General features: G+C 36.5%; 2 protein-coding genes across 2 annotated transcripts in view; one reads left to right on the forward strand and one right to left on the reverse strand.

The window, feature by feature from the left end:
• The first annotated feature begins 917 nt into the window (after nucleotides 1-917).
• TEFM (transcription elongation factor, mitochondrial) lies at nucleotides 918-6936 on the forward strand. The gene is made up of 4 exons (XM_054572936.1): nucleotides 918-1004; nucleotides 2487-2950; nucleotides 5185-5334; nucleotides 6160-6936. Exons 1-4 carry the CDS (start codon nucleotides 953-955, stop codon nucleotides 6595-6597), a joined length of 1104 nt encoding a protein of 367 aa, XP_054428911.1. The 5' UTR covers nucleotides 918-952; the 3' UTR covers nucleotides 6598-6936.
• Nucleotides 6937-9406: 2470 nt separating this feature from the next.
• Nucleotides 9407-15241, reverse strand: part of ATAD5 (ATPase family AAA domain containing 5) — a 43143-nt gene continuing 37308 nt past the window's right edge. Inside the window, exons 19-22 of the mRNA XM_054572992.1 lie at nucleotides 13907-14087; nucleotides 11576-11757; nucleotides 10247-11100; nucleotides 9407-9569 (exon numbers count right to left, since the gene is read on the reverse strand). Coding sequence (XP_054428967.1) covers nucleotides 9407-9569; nucleotides 10247-11100; nucleotides 11576-11757; nucleotides 13907-14087 — 1380 coding nt within the window. The remainder of the gene's footprint in view (nucleotides 9570-10246; nucleotides 11101-11575; nucleotides 11758-13906; nucleotides 14088-15241) is intronic.

Here is a 15241-nt window from a genome sequence, read left to right on the forward strand (position 1 = left end):
CACGAACCCACCATCCTTCCCTCCAAAAGCCACCTTCCTCCTGACTCCCCTCTTTTTCACAAAACTAGCTAAAGTCTCCCCCATTTTCTAGGAAGAATTTTTTTCTTTCCATTCTCCTTACACCTCCCAAGCTCAATTTCTTAAGGTTGCCTGTCCCTTGGTAAGATACATTAGCTTCCCAGCTCCTCTCCTTGTTCCCAGCCTTTTCACCTCCAATTCAGCCTCCCACTTCTATATAAGGTGTGTTCTAGAAACACACCTCCAGTGTGACCCCGCAAAAACCTCAAAGGCTTCCGGCTACCTTCGGCGTTCCATCCTGCATTCAAGGCCCAATCAAATTTGACGCCAGCCTCACCTCTGTCGTTCCCTCCCTGACGGACTAAGGCTCCGACAGCCACGGTCCAGTGCCAAACCACCTCCTCCTATTTCGCCCTTCTCTGACCCTCTGGCTGCACACCGTTTCCCTGCTGAGCTCCTGAAGCACCTGGCATCTCCCTGGTATCAGGATTATTTGTTAAATGTCTAAGTTCCCCCACTAGATTCATCTCTGCGCGCCCCAGACGGGGCCCCGATAGGAGTTCATCAATCTACGCGTCCAGAATAAACCCAGGCAGTCTCCTTCAAAGAGGAACCTTGCCAGCTACAGGATAAAACCAGCCTTTTCTTCCCCGAGATTCGGCTCAGCTGCTGTGAGGCATCTGGGCGAGAACCAGAGGCAGGGGAGTAAGTCTGCAGACCCAGCACAGAGCCTGCGCTGGCGCGGTGCGGACGTCTGCAGCGCCGCTGGGGCCGGCCCGGTGCTCAGGGGTGCACGTCTCGGGCGTCCCCGGAACGCCGCTTGGGCAGGAATCTTTCTGCCGCCTGACCGGGTACTTGTGAGCGGAGCACGCAGGAACCGGAAGTCAGTGGGGGAAGATGGGACGGTGGGGACCTAGTTAATTTGACTTGGAAAATGAACGTCTCTAGTGTCCTCGTGGTCGGAGGTAGGGTGCCTGGAGTACTGGGTCAGTTTCCCGTCGGCCTTGGTCCTGGAGTGTTTGCCCTCTCAGGCCCCATGTCCAGGTCTCCCTTTAGGAGTCCCATCGGAGCTGGCCCGGCCGTTCCGGTCCACGAGTCCGGAGCGACTGTGCACCTCTGGACTAAGGGTCCGCGAAGGGCTGCTTCGCGGACTGGGAGGCGGGCGGAGGGTTGAGATTCTAACGACCGCTTGCTTACCCCTGGCCGCATTGTGAGTGGCTTTCCATTGGTTTTAGGAAGTTGTTTCTTATATGGGTTTCCCCCCTGCTTGCATAAACATAATCATGGTAGAAATCTTGGAAAGTGTACAGAAGAAAAGAAAAACTGCGCTTAAATCTACCAGTCAGCTAAAACATTTATAACAGATAATTTAATTGTATTTGGTTCCACTGGGTAAGAAACAGGTCAAAATAAATTTTAACAAGATATATTAGAGAGATCCCTCTAAAGTAAAAAAGTATCAAACATGTTAAGCAGTTGAAATTGTTTTATTTTTATTTACTGATTTTTCTTAGAGAAAGGATAGAGAGAAACCTCAGATTTGTTGTTCCACGTATTTTTGCATTCATTAGTTGATTCTTTATATGGGCTGACCCTGGATCAAACTGCAACCTTGGTGTATGGGGAGGCTGCTCTAGCAACTGAGCTACTGGGCTAGGGTGAAACTGTTGTTTTAAATTCATGCTTCTTGATGGGCACATGGGGAGGGGATATCCCCCCAAAAACAAGGAATTTATTTATAAAAATGTGTATTTATTCTTACATGTTTAAACTTCAGTCACCTTCAAACTATTCTCCATTTGATGCAATACATCTATTGAGACTTTCTTTTTTCACTGCTCAAAAAGTTTTTAAACCTGTGGATTCTGATGCCTTTTCTTGTTTCACCTCTTTAATTAACATGGGCAAAAAATATCCCTTTGAGGATATTTTTCACCTGGGAAAACAAAAAAAGTCACTTGGGGTGAGATTGGTTGAATAGGGACAGCGGGGTACAGGGGTCAAGACGTTTTTGGTAAAAAACTGAAGATTAAGGGTGTGGGCAGGTATGCTCACAAACCACCCATCATGAAATGGGAAACAAGGCTTCAAAAAAAATTCACTGCAGCTGAACGCAGCCTCTCACACCCCCACCAGCTGGTACGCCGACATAGATGGCTTCCTAGAACACTCACCTAGCAAGGAAGCCTGCACCACTGGGGCCTTCCCACCAGAAAGTAATTCGTTTTTTTGGAGAGGGGAACCCACTCGTAAGGAAAGATTTGTGTAGTAAAACTTAGGACATATCCACAGAATCAGAAGACATCTCTTGTGAGAGAAAAAAAAAGTTCTCCAGTAGAACTTAATGTGGTCTACTAGTTCATATATTATGGGAAAGTCTGACACTTTGCAGAGGTTCTGGTCTAGCTGCTACTAACATTAAGGAAGCAGGACATTCCAACTTATATTTTGCTATATTTTCCTTTTAGGGAGGTGCAGATTTTTTCCAGTATCATTAAGGTCATCCTTGTTCCGGGCCCTACAGAACTCCTACTGTCGGAAAAAATCCACTGCACCTAAGAAAATTATTCCCAACGTTGCTTTTTGTGACAAAAATACAAAGGAGTCTGGAAATGCACTTGACAAACTCTTCTCTTCAGAACAGCAGGCTTCCATCTTGCGTGTGTTGAATACAGCATCCAATAAAGAACTTGAAGCTTTCAAATTGCTTCGTGGAAGAAAGTCCATCAATATTGTAGAACACAGAGAAAAGTTTGGGCCATTTCGGAATTTGGAGAGTTTAATGAATGTGCCCTTGTTCCAGTATAAAACTACCGTTCAAGTTTGTAACTCCATTCTTTGTCCAGAGACTGGAGCAAAAAAAAGAAAGTCACAGGAAAACCGGCTATTGAGAAAGCTCATCAAACCAGAAATAGAAAGAGAAAGACTTAAGGTATACCCTTTTCTAACATGTTATACTGCCTAAATATTTGAGAACCTACTTTGCAAAGCACTATTCTGGGCACCAAGCCAGAATTCTTCAGGCAGCTTGTAGTTTAGTTGGTGGGACCATACACATGTTAATAGATAACCTATTATACAAAGTAGTATGGGATCAATAACAAAGAATGAAATGTACAGATAGTAAATTGGCAATTCAGGAGAGAACTGTGGGATGTGACTGTTGGGGAAAGTTTAATGAAAAACCAAAGCTGGATCTTTGAGGGAGAAAACAGGTTTGCTGGGAGAGAAAGGCATTCTAGAAAGAAAAAACAGTGATGTAGAGAAATAGGTCTGTGTAAAGTCTATTTAAAAGGAGTGCTGAGCTACCTGGCTGTGCCTGATGGTTATGTTGGGAGCAATGGGAAATTAAGATGCAAAGATAGGTTGTGGCCAGTAAGTGATTTTAGGACATTATATCAGTTTCTCCAGCAGGATTTAAAGTCATTTTCTTTTCCCCTTACCCACTTAAAAAGCATTCGAAAAGCAAATCTTTTTCAGTGTTGTCTTAAAAAGTATTAGAATTACTTGGCACATCAAACATTAAACTTTGGAGGAATTAGGTCCTGTGTTGTAATACTTGATAAAATATTTTTTTCCCCTCAGCTTTATTGAGATATAATTGACATGTAACATATGTAAGTTTAATTGGTAAAATATTCTTATCCTATAACAATAAACACAATTTTGATGGACCAGTGTTCTCAGTTTTGGAGGGATTATTGATAGTTTTCAAAACCCAATGGAAGTTTTGGATCCTCTTTTCAGGAAAAAACAAAACAAAACAGATAGATGGCCAAAATGCTCCCAATATTTTCAGACGACTTGCAGGTTTCGTTCATGCCATCCATGGACTCCTGATAGAACCATTGCAGATGATCTGGAACACATTTTAACCAAAGTTTTCAGGGTTTGGATTTTCAAATTTATGGCTAAAACGACTGTTTATACTCAGATTATTGTGGGATTGCATCTTGTAAGTGTCAAACAATTTAGAGGGCTAGGTTCTAAGATCAGTTTGTATGGAGAAAACCATGCAGTATAAGTCCTTGAAAAAATCCTTTTGCCCCCAAAGTACTGTGGGCAACTTGGTTCAGTAATTCTTATGCACACAAGCTTGAGAACCAAAGAAGGCCTGTATTTTGTAGGTGTCTGGGCATCCAAACTCTTCTGCTTTTAATGGATACTTATCCATTCCTTAGCAGTGAAAGGGAGGAACATACAATTATGAAATGTTCCTGCCTCTCTGCCTCTGTATCTATAGAGCATGTTAATTTACTTGTGCATGTAACTAAACAAGCCATGTTGGAGTGAGGCGATGCCATTGCCCTCTGTTTCCAGCCACGGCACAGAGTTAAATTCATACATCCAGGTGTCTCTTACACATCTCCCCGTAGAAGGCAACCTGAACTCAATGCATCAAAAAATAACTTGTCTCCCCCAACCTTCTCAAGGTGACCTGCCTCCTCTGATCATCTTAACAATGCCCTACAGTCACTGAAATAAAACTGGAGTTATCCTAGGCATTTTGATCATCTCACACATCAATTATATTCCCATTATCTCTGACCTGTTTTTTGTCCTTCTGTCACTGTCTTTGATTCTTAATGATTTGTCATAAAGCAGGGATCTAACACAAATCCCTACCTCTAGCCTAGGCTCCTCAGGTCCACCTTCCACATAGCTATGATCTTTCTGAAATGTAGGTTACAAATTACTTTTTGCAGAAATCTGGGCACCCCCTGCCCTTTGCCACATGTACTCTTTATTTCCCTGTCTGAGTGTGAGATGTCAAACAGACTGTGCGGACATCTGTGTGAAATGATTTCCCATTTACTGTTTTACTCATTCTCTTAGTCCTCCAGTAAGTCTTCGCTCACCACTTCTTTTCTCTACAGTGTAAATGTGTTGTGGCATCTCTTACAATGTATGGCCATGCTCCTGGTTTTCCAGTATGTGGCACAGTCCCCAGCAACATTTGAATGCCCACTTTGAGCTGAGTGCTGAGAACTGACAGCTACTGGCTACCTTTTAATAATTAATCCTGCATTTCTTTAACAATTCTCAGTTAATAAGCTGTAAATATATTTCTATTACATAAAACTAATTTGGCTTTGAGTTTGTAACTTAAATTTTCTATCTGTTAAAATATTCACACTTGTACCTAAACCAGCCTTTTCATTTTAGGCAGTAAATAGTATCGTATCCATTGTTTTTGGTACTCGAAGAATTGCCTGGGCTCATCTTGACCGTAAGTCGGCCTTGCTGGACTGGCAGCACAGTGAGTGTTGCCAGCTGATGAAAGGAACGTACATATCATCTGTCTATTTAGAAGAGGTAAGGCAGTTATACCTTCAAATTCCTACCTGCTAAAGATCCTTATATAGTTGAATCTTCTTCTAAAAGGAATGTAATAAAATAATAAGAAGGGACTTTCTTTTGGTACTTATCACTCACCTATTCCAATTATGTTGTCCATCACCAATGATTTTTTAAAAATGGAATCTTCGTTTATTTCAAGAAATGCCTATGTAGCAAAAGCAGATACTGAAAAAAAACAATGAAGTATATTATTCTAAATGGTATAGAATTTGGTCACTATATTCATTAAGCTTATTATTTAAATGCTATTATTTATTGTCTCATGTCTTTGAAAGCTTGTGAAATGAGCAGTAATTATCATGATGACACCTATGAAAACTGGTTCAACCAAATATCTGATGTGAGCAGCCAATTGTAGAGGTGATTGATTTTAGGCTGGTAATTCTAACCCTATGTTCTACTGCAGAAATTTTTGAAAGGTTAATAAAACAATTTTAACTTGTCTAATTTTAAAGTCAATATAGATTTTGGAAGTTACGGTTTGCCTTAGCTTATCTTGTGTCTGACAGAACCACAACCAGAATTTTGCTGTCCTGACTCTCCCATAAAGTGCCTTTTCAATTACTTCAAAATTGCCAATAGCAATATAAAGTTCTATAATTTTATTTTTTAAATTAGAAGTGGTGAGGGGAGGATGTATTTAAGGGGACTAAACGGTAATGTAGAAATATATAATAAAGATTAAATTTAAATAAATAAATAAATAGAACAGAGAGGAGACCTAAACAATTAAACTTAAGGAATTATTTCTGCTCACTTATTTTGTTTTGTTTTTTAAAGATTTCTTCAGTCATTTCAAAGATACCTAAAGCTGACTTCTATGTTCTGGAAAAAACAGGACTTTCAATTCAGAACTCAACCCTGTTTCCTGTACTGTTACATTTGCATATCATGGAAGCCATGCTGTATGCCTTACTAAATACAACTTTTGCCCAGGGCAGCCAGCATCAGGTGCTGAGCATGAACCGCAATGCAGTGGGGAAGCACTTTGAACTGATGATTGGCGACACTCGGACCAGTGGAAAAGAACTAGTGAAGCAGTTCCTCTTCGAGTCTGTACTGAAGGAAGAGCCTCGGGTATTCTTCCCATCAGAAAAGATAGTCCACTACCGACAGATGTTCTCATCCACTGAACAATACAGAATAGAAGAGCTATATGACTCATTATTACAAGCTGTTGCCTTCTATGAATTAGTAGTATTTGCCCCTGAACCTTAAAATTCTGATAATTAATATACAACCTGTCCTAATGTTATATTTATTAGCTTTAAAGCTGTAAAAACCAACTTTTTTGACATCCATGCTAATGGAGAATAAAATATGTTCGAGTATATTTAAAGTCAGACTTTTGGTTATTGAATGGTTTACACAATAAGCCAAGGCCAAATTCGTAAATATGAGATTCTGTACCTTTTAGGTTTAAGTGTAGAACACTAAGATATCTCCTAACCAGTCAAGACAAGAAACAGCTGTCTTCCCTTAAAAGCAGATACCACCGATACTGAATTTGCTGAAATAGGGAATAATGAATTTTTCTGGATGGTGCTCATCTTGGGAATAAAGCTAAATTGATAACACAACTTGTGGAATCCTCTTCTTATTCTGTAACTAGAACGTGGTTTGATGCACTGCCTCCAAAAGGTGATTTTCATAAACTCTGTCAAGCCCAGAATAAATAAGGCTTGTCTTAACAAACTCATTATATAACTCGGAACTCTTACTTGATAGACCATCTTTTGAGAAAAGTAGCACTTATTTTTTTTGTGGTAATGCATGCATAAACTTCTATAGTTATGTACATGGATGTGGTTGTATATGTATCTCCACCTTGGAAATGTAGGTATTTCATACTAAACATGTCTGAAATCATTCTTTCATCTAAATCACCTCATTAGTTACTGTTCTATACTTTGGTAAATAGCCTCACCAACCATCCAGCTGGTCATGTCAGACACGTGGTATTCGACTTCCCACTTATTTCTGGGAATAGCTGTAAATGAAAATGTGATTCTTTAATTAGACATTTATAAGCTAGGAGGCTGTGTATTGAAAAGTCATCAAAATTTGCTTATTTTATCACAAAAAGAATCTAAATTTACCAGGAACTTATCACCTTTAAGAGATGAGAAAAAAAATCTTCCCCAACTTATGTTAAACCTAAAAAAAATAATTAGAAGTTCTACGGAGTTATTTTACTTTGGTTCCTTAAATATTGAGAATTATCAGAATTTCCTAATAATAAAAGACCAAATTAATAGGTAAGTGCTCTATGGGTAGTAAACTCTTGTATTCAATAGGAAAAAAAAACTCCATACATTAAAAAAAAAAAAAAAAAAAAAGGCCTCATCTTATTCTGTACAGGACAAAACCTGTATAAGTTTTAGCCTATATCAAAACCCATACAATACTTACCCAGATGATTACATCTGGAATTCCTATATCCATACTGGATAAAGCCTTTTAACTTTAGCTTTTAATTAAATCAATATACTATCAATACAAGAAAAAGTAAGTTAAGTAAAAACAATCTTCATATACATTTTAAGCATGTATACGTAGATATATTTCAATTAGAGAAAGTTAGGATCCTTACCTTTTTGAGGTGAAAATACAATTCACCAGATAATGGAACTGAATATTAAGCTATTACAAACCTTGAAATAGGAGACTATTTTCAGGTACACCTGATCATCTAATTGTAAAAATGATTTTAAGTGAAATGTGGTATTTTAAAATCTTGTAATTAAAAATACATATTTTCTCCAAAACATAACCTTAAGACAAAATGGCTATTATGTAGAAACCCTAGACTCCTTCTTTGTTACAGTTTTAATAACATTAAATACTTGTCCAAAGTAGATATATTAACATCATTATCTTTATGAAATAAGACATCAGTGATATAAAAATACAAGAAAAATGTACGAGATGACTTGACAAAATATACAAGATATCACATGTATGGTTGCTAAAAACATTTTTGAAAATTACAATGCATAATCTTGATTTCACTTTGTCACTATTCAATAGTCAGTGGTGAAATATGCTGAAGGAGTACATTGAAAATAAAATTACCAGGAAGATTTTTTTTAAGGTAAAATCTTCAAACATTTCATTCTTTTTTAAAAAGATTTTATTTACTTATTTTTAGAGACTAAAGAGGGAAAGGGAGGGAGAAGAAGAGGGAGAGAAACTTCAAATGGTTGCCTCCTGCAATCTCCCCATGGGGGACCTTCTCCACAACCCAGGCATGTGCCCTGACCCGGAAGTGAACCTGTGACCTTTCGGTTCACAGAACTGTACTCAATCCAATGAGGCACACATGCCAGGGCAGGAAGATCTTTTTGAAAAATGACACATAATTTCTTTCTTAGGAATTTTTCTTATGCACTATATGTGTAATTTTAATTCTGGATTATATCAATTTATTTAAAAGATTATTTTAAATCAGAAGAATCACCTAGGAGATTCATATTTACAACTCGACAGAGTACTGACACTTGGTTGGGGAGAGGTGGATTAAAGGTACCAGGAAAGGGAAAAATTATGGATTAGTTTAGCACTGAAACGTCTTAGGGAAGTATCTCAGTGAACTCTACCTCGTAGGAACAGCTCACTCACATACAAAAATACTCCAACAAAGCTAAATCAGATAATACAAAAAAAATTTTAAAAGCATACGACCACATCATAAATACAATTTGTAACTCAAATGTTTTCATTTTAAATATCTGCACACTAATATACAAATAGTCTGTTTTAAATGTACATTAAGATACAAACTTCCATGAAAATCAATATAAAAATGTATATTAAGGACCACATAATAATCTGTACAAGGCACTGTTAATGTAGAATATTAAGGGAAGCCCGCTGCCAAAGTGTTCACAGTCTCTTTTGAAATGTTAAGGTGAATTCCTTCAAGATAGTGTAGGAACCTGTCAAAATAACAAGGCAAAACAATTTAATATTTCCATCAGATGAGAATATTAATCTTGAAATAGCTACCTAAAAGTTTATGAAACATTTACCTCCTTTTACTTCTTCCTTCCTCTTTTAGCTTCTCAGACCTACAAATGTTTCGAAGAGTTGGCAAGTATTCAATTATACTAGCTTGTCTATTACCCAGGTTCAAAAGAGACCGGCTGGAAAACACACTTTTGATGACTGCTATCCTCTTCCAAGCACAGCTGTAAATTAAAAGGAATGCATTACTTTTTTTTTTTAACGCCCGATAAAAATAACAATCCCAAACACAACCTGCTTCTGGTCTCTTTTTTCCTGCTTCTGATCTAGACTGGATCAAATGGATTCCAGATTAATTTCCTGCATCATTTTCAACCCATCAACCACTTCCATACTGAAGCATCTCTAATGGCTACCTGCTATCTGCCACAGCAAACCCAATCCCTTTCCCTGTCATTCAAGAGCCTCCCAGCCCTGGCCAGTATGGCGCCGCTGATTGAAGCCCTGTGAACCAAAAGGCTTCAGGTTCAATTCCTGGTCAGGGCACATGTCTAGGTTGCAGGTTTAGTCCCAGACAGGGTACATGTGAGAGGCAGCCCATCGATGTTTTTCCCTCTCTCTGTCACTACAACTCCCCCCAACCCCAGAAATCAATAAGCATGTCCTCAGGTGAGGATAAAAAAATTAATAAAAATAAATAAATAAAAGAGTCTCAAATCTAGCCCATCCTAACCTCATTATTTGTCTTCCCAGCGTTCAGGCTGGTCTCCTTAACTGTCTCACTAGAAGCTACATTATTAATATCAATAAAAGCCCAGCATTTTAAAATTAATAAGAAGAACCTAACAATTTCCCCTTTACCATTTACTACTGAAATATAAATAAATAAATAAAGACTTACTCTAAATTAGCAGTGGCCTGACTAAAGTACACATTATTGCGTTTTTGTGAAACATAAAAAGTAAGGTCTTTCATTGGATCTCTGCCTAATTTCTTGCAAGAATTCAAGGAGGTTTCCAGTGCTTTTGAAATGGTAGAAGAACACTTAGTAAAACTGAGAGCTTCTACAGCTGCCTTTAATTCTCCAGAGCTTTGAGAAGTCCACACATCACTGTTTTCAAGACTAAACTCATCACAAAGTCCACTTTTAACCTTTCCATTTGTCCAACTAAAATCATTAACAAGTTCCTTTTGTTCCCCTTCATCTGTTAAAAGAGCATCTAAGAAGGACATGTTATCCATGAATTCAGTAAGAGAATTTAAACAGTCAGAAACAAGGGCAGAACATTTTTTTTCTGCTGGAGTTTTAGGAGGACAAGGAATAGATTCAACGTTAGACTCTAAACATTTGTTTAGTTGCTTTGTCTCTGAATCGCTCTCTTTGGCTTTGCTTTCTTCTGAATTTGAGGAAGAAGATGCAGGGTGCAGGCAAAGAAGTTCATCAGAAAAGTCCGATTTGGTATCAAATAAGTCACTATCATCTAGAATTACCATCTTTTTCTTTTTCTTTTTTTGTGACTTTTTCAATGGCTTCTCTCCAGCATGTTTCCTGGAAAGACATTTCACAGTTTTTGTTGTTGCACTAGTGTCCACACTTACTGACGAACCACAAAACTTTTCTGTTTCTGGAATGATATCAACAGGTAATGGAAGTAGGAACTCAAGATTACTATATAAAAAATCTACATTCTGCATTTGGAATTCTGTAAGAAGCTGGATGAACTTATGCCATTCTTCTTTTGTTCTGATTTTGGGCTGAAAAACAATTTTGAGTAAAGAAATGTTATAACAACATCAAGTTAAGCATTTTTCTACCCATAGGAACAGTGTGTCATCCATATTCTATTTCAAAGTAAGATGTCACTACCACTCATAATTTATTAACCTGCAGTCAATCCTTTAAGCAATCTAAACAGTAGTATGAATCTAAAATATTGACTGTTATTTTGAAGAATTAAATTCTCTATCTTCAGTATATACTCCAATTCAATAATCAGAAGCTCATTTGTTTAAAAAATATCTCTTAAGTCCTAGTCTCAACACTACTATAGGCATTCAGAGCAATGCCTATGAATCATTTGTCATATGTTCAATGTGTTAAAATCAGAAATCTAAAGCCTATAACAATTTTAAGCAAATTTAAATTAACCTCAAGATTCTAAAGATAGGAATGAGTGTTGAGATGAGCAGAGGCATAAATTTAACATTCCAAACTAGACATTGTAAATACCTTTAAAAATGAAAATAAGTCTTCAGATGGGGAAAAAATGTTCCTAAGGCCAAATAAGGTGTCAACACAGCCAGTGTCACATTTGGGAAGGTCTCTAGGATTCCTTTTAATATTTTTAGGGTTACTTTTGGAGTCAGGGCCATCTTCAGAGCAATTAAGTTGTACATTTCTGTTGTTTCCTCCTTCAAAATTAATAAAAGAAAATCTTAACTAATCATATTTTTAAGAATTGTAGCAAACAATTATTTAAATTCTAAGATCCTTTGGCATCTTTTGATCCTGTAACCCCATTTTGTTATTCCCCACTTATGTATTTAATTCATAAAAAGCACAGTACAAACATTATCTCTAGCACACAGAGGTGGCACACAGGGAGGTGGTGGTGGATGGGCTTACAAAATAATCCAACAGGATAAAGTGCAAGTACTGAAGGCTTCCACTGCTTTTGAAATAGTAGAACACTCAGTAAAACTGAGGGCTTCTATGTTTATGAATGTGTAAGTAATAATTTGTTCAAGGACTATAAACAGACAAGTCACAGAGGAAATACAAATATCTGAAAAACCACGTGCAACTATCCTAGTGATTGTGGAAATGCAAATTAGGATAATGTTCATTTTCTCACCTTTTAAATTGGCAAATTAAAGTGACAGATAACCTAGTTTGTCAAAGGTACACATAAAAGAGCCATCATATATTCTTTGTGGGAACATAAACTTATACAAATGCAAAATGTATGGCCGTTGGCCCAGCACCCACACTTCTAGAATTCTCCCCAACAAAGTACTTAGAGACATGTTAAAGGGTATATGTATAAAGATATTCACCACATGCTTTAATGAAAAACTGAAAATAACTTAAATATCTCCAAATAGGTGGTTAATTAAATTATGTTATATCCAATCAATTATAGAATAGCATGCAGGTATGAAAAAGAGTGTGGTAGAACTGTAGTGGTGACAATAAATTGTTGAATAAATCAATTGTGGAGGTTTAACAATGTATATATTATTGGTTAATTTTGCTAAATAGGTAGGCAGCAAAATTTGTATTATGCATAAAAGTCTAACAGTGACTACATTTAAGAAGTGAGGAAGATGCTCTATTTTTTACTTTATATACTTCTGTACTATTTGAATTTCTAATGACTGTGTATCTTTTTTTATCAATAGAAACAAAATACAAAAGGTCATCAAGGAAAAAAAATACCGTACTTAGTTTGTGTCTTCTAAAGTCTTAGTATAGCATTTTATGTCAAGTAGTATGGTGATAAGTTATTAACTAATTTGTCTCTTATAACAGATTATTTTCATGTCTTAATTAAAAAAAATTTATTTATTTTTAAATATTTTATTTATTTTTAGAGAGAGTGGGAGGGAGGGAGGGAGAAAGAGATGGAGAAAAACATCCGTCAGTTGCCTCTTGAGCACCTACAACCGAGGACCTGGCCTGCAACCCAGGCATGTGCCCCGACTGGGAATCAGGCCAACGTCCTCCCGGTGACCTCCTGGTTTATAGGTCAATGCCCAAAATACTGAGCCACACCAGCCAGGACTCTTGTCTTATTTTTAATATTTACTTTCAAGAAAGAGCAAAAGCTACCAGCTTATGTTTAATTACATGTTAGTCTACTTTGAAAAAGAATATATTAAAATTTTGAACTAATCAAATAAAAAACTGATAGGGGATTACTATAGAACTTCACCTTGATTTTGTTTAAATATCTGTGTATTTCCCCAAGCAGGATCTGTAACTACAGAACTGTGACTATGGAGCATGGAAACCACAAACTATAAGCTTCTTCAGGGAAGGAACCATGTCTTATTCATGTAAATGCAGGACCTGGCACGGAGAAAGTCCTCAATAAATGTCTGTGACTTGAATTAGGTAATGATGGCTACAGATCAATAATAAAATAAAGCATTTCTGAAATGATAAAGTTCTTTGGAAAAAGAGAATTATAGACTACTGAAGAACCTAAAACGGACCTTACAATGTAATCATATAAAAATAATTTATATATGGAAAAAAGCACCAAAGTTTTTACATAGTGATAAAAGGAAGTTGCCAAATAATAGAATTCTATTTGTTCATAAGAAACTATGTTTCTAAATGTATAAGTAACAATTTGTTTGAGGTTGACTTTAATTCTATTAACCCACCTTTAATGTTTATAAAACTTTTCATCAACAGAGTTGATTTATGTATGTTTATTTTTAAGATTAATGTGATACCTGGATGCTCAAAAATTTATAATCTTTTAAATATTTTGATACATACTCTACCATAGAGTCCCATTAGTGAAAAATCTTTTATAACAGAGCAACTTACGACAAAGGGATAATGGCCTTTCTTCTAAAAATCCACCTCCACTTTTAATCCAAAATTGTAAGTAAAGGATACTTTTCCTAATATCACATGTATTTGCAGTTAACAATGTTACAAAGTCTTTCACATCAGTTCTAAAATTCTCAGTTAAGCAGATCATCTGTAGATAGCTAGCCACATTTAGCTGAGAGAAAGGGAGAGGAAAGAAACATGGTTAATTACAGAGTTAACAGAAATACATCAATGATAACGTGTATAAAAGTAAAAAATATTTTGCTAAAATTCACATCTTAGGCATTTACTGAGAATGAAATTGAGCTGCAAAAATATGAAGGAAAATATTAAAAGCAATATACTTCTTTTTATTAACTGTAAATATCTAAAACTGCAAGGCAACTTTTACGGAGATTCTCCAATCTCAACCCTGGAGACAATATTATTAAAACTTGAGAATGTCCCTTAAGATTAAATAATGGTACAACTTGACGAAATATTTTACAACCATTAAAATTATCACAATAAATACTATAATAATACTGGACAATGCTAATGTTTAAAACAAGAGTTGGAGAATTATATCAATGCATGAATAAAAGCATCTGAGTAGGTAACAAGAAATAGAAACAAAAAAATTGAAAAACAAGTGATTTGTTGGGGGTAAATGGGCCAAGTCAATTTTTTCATTCGGTATTACATTAATTTTGCTATAATATGTTTTGTGAAAGAGCAAAACATATTCAATTATTTTCCCATCATTGTTTATGGAAAGCTTTTTGCCTTGAAAAGCTAAAACAGATAAAACTGTATTTACATTTCACGGATTTTATAGGACTACTAGCATTTTTACTTTATAGTAAATAAGACAATTTAAAAATGTTCCCCTATGAAACCTTAGACTTTAGTATACACACACACACACACACACACACACACACACACACACACACACACACGCATACAATGCCTAGACACTTCTGGGACTTTCGCTCCCCACAAACACGGAATTCTGCTTTCAATATCAACGGAGTACCTACTATCAGACAAACTCTATTATTGATAATACCTATAAACTCTATAATCAACTAAAAAAACCAGCTACCTGAAGGCACAAGAGAGTAATCAAAGGCAGAAGAAAACCGAAGGGAAATCAACACGTGGACAAAAGAAATGATCCTGGTAAATCTCTCCACCCCCCTTTATAAAATAACTAATAGCCCTAGCCCGATAGCTCAGTTGGTTAGAGCATCTTTTCATATACACCAAGTTTGAGAGTTCGATCCCTCGTCAGAGCACATACAAAGACTACTAATGAATGCATAAATAAGTGGAACAACAAAT

The sequence above is a fragment of the Pteronotus mesoamericanus genome, unplaced genomic scaffold, assembly GCF_021234165.1.
Source record: "Pteronotus mesoamericanus isolate MK-2021 breed Mesoamerican mustached bat unplaced genomic scaffold, CSHL_Meso_final contig_246, whole genome shotgun sequence".
Classification (NCBI taxonomy): Eukaryota; Metazoa; Chordata; class Mammalia; order Chiroptera; family Mormoopidae; genus Pteronotus; species Pteronotus mesoamericanus.